Raw genomic sequence first — 6082 nt, forward strand, 5'->3', positions numbered from 1 at the left:
ACACAAATAGGACTTTTACATAAATATCAAACTTTTAAATCTCACCCCTTTTAATAAAAACCAAACTTGACATGTGAATTTAGGAAGATATTCCCACTTTAACTTTTACCTCAGGACACATAAAAACAGTGATACCAAATGGCCTCTTGGCTGTGGCCAGCTCATCTGGTTCCCTGTCCTGAGTGATGTGTTGGCATTGGAGAGAAGCAGGAAGGGCCCACACACAAATGAACAGCCCAGGAACATTGTTGCAGTGCCCCTTTCTTGAACTATCATACCTGTGTGTTCCCCCCAACAAGACTTTGGGCTTATATATCTGGACATTCTTGGAGCCTTAAATATCAGAGCTACAATTACATGTTTTGTCTGTCCATTTTAATTGTCAGATAAAATTGTTTTAGGAATAATTCAAAGGCTATTTTTTGCATATAAATGTATTCATTTTCTAGTCCTACTATAAATATCACTAATTATTAATTGATGCATAGAAAAATATGTGGAAAAACTTGTGTTATCAATGATAAAACAAAGTTTTTCCACATAAAGTCTGATGTGAAAAAGCTCTATGAACAGTGATGTACAATTTATAGTTGTGTAAAATATTAAATAAAATATTATATAGCATTAATATTAGAGTAACATTCAGAGTAATATTAATAGAGTAACATTTGGTATTTTACATGCACTGAGAACAGTTCAAGTGTCTGTGTCCATGGTTGTTGATGCTTCTGTAGTCGCCCCTCTCAGCAGTGGTCAGACCATCTTGTTTTTCTCCCCACTGGATCAGAAGTCTTTGCTTGGACAACAGATCCTTCTCTGACTATCCTACATGAGAAAAAGTGATAAGGGAGGAGAGAGATGATATTTACGAAATACTTAAACAGCATAACCTTTCCCCTCATTCTGCCCAGCATAAATACAATGTATATCCTCCCCTGAAATGTGGGCACTGTTCATTGACTATCAGAGTCATGGGGAGATGGATAGGCAGGTCTTTCTTAGCCACCAGTATCTTTAAATGCATCAGATGCTTAGAAACTCAGCACTAGATGGATCTGTTGCTTCCTAAAATCAGGAACCAAAACAGACTGGATAGTGTTATAAAGAAAAAAAGTCTGTGAACATACTTACTGCAATTTGCAGTTTCTCTGGAATTAATTTTTAGTTTTTGATAGAGTTTAAACATTAGTATAACAGAGCCACCAGCATGATCCCATCTGAGAGCCTGAGTTCCTAACTTCCCAGTTCACATATTTTTAGGTTAATTTACTTGTGGTGTGGAATGCTGAGTATTTTAAGCACCTCACAGAATGGAGCTGTGGTTCTCCATCTTTTTATCATCTTTCTACTGTATTATTTCTCATCAAGCAAATACTTCCTTCACCTTGTGGAAGAAATAGACATACCAGCTAGGTGAAGTCAAAAGGAGAAAATTACTTCACAAGTAGAATATTTTTGTACTTGTCACATGGTCCGGGTTTTTGTAATAATTTATCTATGTGGATAAAGTTTGAGAATATGCTATGTTCATCTTGGGCCCATTTTAATGGTATTTTAGTTGTAGGAAAGACTTCATTTTAAAAATACCCTATCCCTTTGGAAGTAAATTTGAAGGTTTTGATCCTAAGGAAATCAGTAACAAGGAATTCCATTTAAATGAGAGGTGGTGTAAAGTAATAAGTCTGATTCCAAAGGCTGCATCTTTGAAGGCTACACCATGAATTGCAATGTACATGTTCAGTTGTAGTATTTATCAACCTCTAAATTTCCTGATTTTAAACATCCATTTTACTCTTTTTTGTGTGGAGGTGCTGTTTGGTTTCCGAGCTTTATGGCTCACAAAATTTCCTTGCTTTACTTCCACGAAATCCTCAAATTATTTAGCCTTTCAAGATAATGGAGACCCTTTCAAGAGTAATGTACATCATGTGTGCCTTCATTTTTAAATAAAATGAATTATTTTCTGCCTAAAAAATTTTCCACATTTGTCTTTTTCTATCATGATCATGTGCAAAAAGGGAAAGTAGAGAAGAAATCACAGCCTGCACACCTGGAAAAAATTAGAAAACTTTAAATTGACATTTTATCCTTGAGGATGTTAGCTTCCTTTGGCATTTTGCTCAAGATAAATAGAACAAAAGAAAATTGATTTTCTATTTTTAACATATAACTTTATTGTTTTAAGCAGTGTCTGATTTTTAGATGTTCCATTAGTGTTTGGAAATATTGCCTAACCCAATTCCTCAAATGGAATGTCAGTATATGCCTTTTGCATTTTTCTCATACTTCAATGCAATATACTAGCACATTTGAGGTAAATCTAGATAAGAGTAAGTGTTTAATAATTTTATCACAATTATCTGTGGCCCCATGTCCATAATTAGTTTTATTTTCACCTCAAAAATAAATTTTCCTGTTAGGAGACCTAGATCAAAGGAACATGGGAAAAGGACATCCAAGTTCAGGTGAGACAGGCATGTTTTTGTGAAAGCATTGCTTTTGGGAATAGGCAGCTGTTTCAAGGAAACAAAACCAAGGAAAATTATGGTAGTTAGAAATTATCTGAAGATAAACTTTAATCTCTTAGTGAAATTTCAAAAAATTGGAGTAGGAGCTAGGGAATGGGAAGGAAGTTATCTTATTCTGCATTGTGATCACTGCTCAGGTTTTCTCTTCTGTTTCTGGTTTTCCTTGGTTAGTCGGCTTCTGAACTTTTGACTGCAAATTTTTACATGCTGTCTTTTACTAATAGGTCTGATGTATATTGTTCAGTGTCCTGAATCTGAATCTCTTTTCCTCAAATTTTTACTTCACAACTGATTATTTACCTCAGCTTAATTCTCAAGATATTGATTTCCTAGAAATCCCTAATAGTTTTTTATTATAGTAGTTAGGGTTTTAGAAGACTATTGTTTGACTTCATTGTATGACCTTTTACCTCATTTTATGACCTCTAGATAGAAACCGGTAGACTCCATATTTTGGTAACGCCTAGAGAATAACCGTTGGTCCATCTTACTTTTTAACAACCATTGGTATTATTTTAAGTCTCTTAGTTCCTCAAAATTTGACTATAATTCTGATGACACGGATATATGAGCTGGCAATTTTTAGATTTATGGGAAGAGCATGGAGGGAAGAAGGCTGAATTATTGAGTTGAAGTCTCATTATACCAGACTTAGAAGTAAGGTTGGCTTTATGAATAGGCAGGCAAAGAAGCTTGCTACCAACATAGTGCCATTCTAACAATGTGAAGAAGGCTCTTTTGTCCTTAGTAAAGCATTTTCCACCTGAAACAGTCATGCCTGAAATTCTGTAATTAGATAGTAATTTCTTTGACTTAATATATTATCCTCTGTTAAACATAAAATAGTACAGAGTATCATAAAATCAGAACAACATAGTGGAAATAAACCTCAAATTATCTAATGTGGTATATATGAAGCCTCTTCAGAAATAGCCGTATTTACATCTTTGGTTCTTTCTTGCAAATACAAATTTTTGCAGAAGAAAGTTGAAAGAAGAAGACACTAGTCATATTAATGTAGGAATAAAGGCCAGGGAATTGAGGGTTTGGACCCCCAAAAGCAACTCCATAGTTTCCCCTAGGACTAAGTGTAAGTCCCAGGAATCAAAGAAGTTTATCATATTAAAATGGATTAAAGATCAGGGAGTTTATTTATTCATTCCTGCCATACCCTGAAAAGCTTCCATCATTTTCATTTAAATTTATTTCAATTGTATCAGCTATCCTTCTGTAAAGATGTGGATACTGTTATCAGTTTCTCCCTGAAATTCAATGTTACTTTCAAGGTGGGGCATGTTTTTGTTTTGTTTTGTTTTGTCTTGTTTTGAATATTTGCAGCTCAATGAATCAATTTTCTTACTAAAAAAAGAGAAATTTTTAGTATCTATCCCTACTTACCATTGAGGATATTGGGAGACTATTTTCTACCATGATGGTTATTCCTTAGAGACTATCGCTGAAACTACAGAACTCATCAAAGCAGGTCAGAGAAGAGTTGGGTGTGGTAAGGTTGCAAAGGAGAGCAGCTGGTCATAAGCTAAACTAATTGACAGTGATATGATAATGATTAGGGTAAAGTTGAGAGTGATGTTAAGGATTTCAGAGCATCTTGAATTTTAAGCTAAATCTAAGAAAAGCTTCCTCAGCTGGATAAAGACCAACAAAGAAACTGACTTTTTTTTCTAGTTATGGAAGTAAAAGCATGTAATTTTTTTGCACTTAAAAACATTTTTGAACACTCAAATGCTGCATTTAGCATGCAGAAAAGAAGACTCTGAGCAATAGTAAAAAGATGATTGTCTTAAATCTATAATCATTCTCTACAACTATGTACTAAGCGAACTCCATTCACCTTTCCCTGGTTAATTCCCCTGTAAGCCTGTTAGATCTCCATCTCAGTCCTTGATCTCATCATTCAGTGATGAGCCTTCTCTCAATCAAGATTGAACCACCACCCACCCAGGCTGTTCCTTTTGCAATTAACTTTAGTTGACTCCAGAAAACATGTTTCGGAAAGGCACAAACTTTTATAACTCCCTTTTCTATCCTGAGCTGATATTTAGTTTCTCACCCAACTACCCAGCTCATAAAAATGACTTTGTAATAGGTTATTACCAACCACAACATTAGATTGAGGACTAGAAACCTAACAAAGATCTCTTGCATTATGATAAGACTCATACTCTACCCCACATGAGTCTGCCTACTGAGCACTGAATTCCCCTTCTCTAATAGGGTGAAAATCATTTTTCTGTACAAGTAAACCTTGCAGAAGCATCATGTTTTGGGTGTGATAAAGTTGAGCATTAATATATTCAATTCCTATCAAGTACTCTGTTAGGCACATTGTCAGGACAGTAATGAGTAGCTTAACTTGCACCCTGAAAAATGAAATCATGCTTAACCATACCCAGTCCTCATCATGAGTAGCTGCGACTTCACTGCTATTTGGTTTTTGATGTCTTCAGTGTTCATTTTACTATTGCTATTTAATTAGCTTATGACCTTCTTTATTCAATGTAAACGCCGGAACTTTGTCTGCCGGAACTTAGGAAGATGGGTTTCATTTTATTTGATAGCTAATTACTTTTAGTGAACATGGTAATTATTAGACTGCTCAAGTGAAGGACAAGTGGGTCTGCCTTCCCAGAGGTATAATAAAAATTGGTTAAAATGAGTAACAGAGTAGCGATCTTGCAAAGTGTAACAATTAGAAGAAACCACTGTTCTCTCTACCAGGATGTTCTTTTTCTCACCATCTGTCTTTCATAATATGAGAGAGTCTTTGTTTTCCTAGTAAAATGTTGCTAAACTATGCAGATGGCATTCCCTAGAGTTAAAGGTGGGGGGTTAAAATAAATATAAGAAATATGACAAACATAGAAAAGCTGGTGCAGGTGACTTTCCTAGTGTGTAATAGATCATATGTGATGTGTGGAATAAATCTTTAGGGATGTGGCCACCTCGGCAGTGAGTTCTGTTTAGGGTTAAGCATCCAGCCTTCCTTTGGCTCCATGCACTGACAGTGGGCATCTCTCTGTTGTCATTTTCAGCTTTAACACCTTCCGGTGCAGGCATGCTTGGGTTTCCTACTTCAGCTACTTCGTCTCCTGCCCTGTCTCTCAGCAGTGCCCCCGCCAAACCTTTGCTGCAGACTCTACCACCTCCACCACCACCTCCTCCTCCTCCTCCATCCTCTCTGTCAGGACAGCAGACCGAGCCACAGAACAAAGAATTGGAGAAAAAGCAAAGTAAGCCAAACAAGGTAAAAAAAATCAAAGAGGAGGAATTTGAGGCCACCAAATCCGAAAAACACCCCAAAAAAGAGGAAAAAATCTCATCTGCTCTTTCCATGTTGGGCAAAGTCGTAGGAGAGACACACGTGGATCCCACACAGCTGCAAGCCTTGCAGAACGCGATTGCTGGTGACCCTGCTTCCTTCCTGGGTGGGCAGTTCCTGCCCTACTTTATCCCCGGGTTTGCATCCTATTTCACGCCCCAGCTCCCGGGAGCCATGCAAGGAGCCTACCTCCCGCCTGTTTGTGGCATGGAGA

At 36.7% G+C, this 6082-nt stretch overlaps 1 protein-coding gene across 1 annotated transcript in view; it reads left to right on the forward strand.

Annotated features, from left to right (window-relative positions):
* Positions 1–6082, forward strand: part of ZFHX4 (zinc finger homeobox 4) — a 183286-nt gene that overhangs the window by 173563 nt on the left and 3641 nt on the right. Inside the window, exon 11 of the mRNA XM_045849478.1 lies at positions 5582–6082. This exon is cut by the window's right edge and continues 3641 nt beyond it. Within this exon, the coding sequence (XP_045705434.1) occupies positions 5582–6082 (501 nt within the window). The remainder of the gene's footprint in view (positions 1–5581) is intronic.

The sequence above is a fragment of the Phyllostomus hastatus genome, unplaced genomic scaffold (genome assembly GCF_019186645.2).
Source record: "Phyllostomus hastatus isolate PE091 unplaced genomic scaffold, TTU_PhHast_1.1 phas_contig_65, whole genome shotgun sequence".
In the NCBI taxonomy this organism is placed as follows: domain Eukaryota; kingdom Metazoa; phylum Chordata; class Mammalia; order Chiroptera; family Phyllostomidae; genus Phyllostomus; species Phyllostomus hastatus.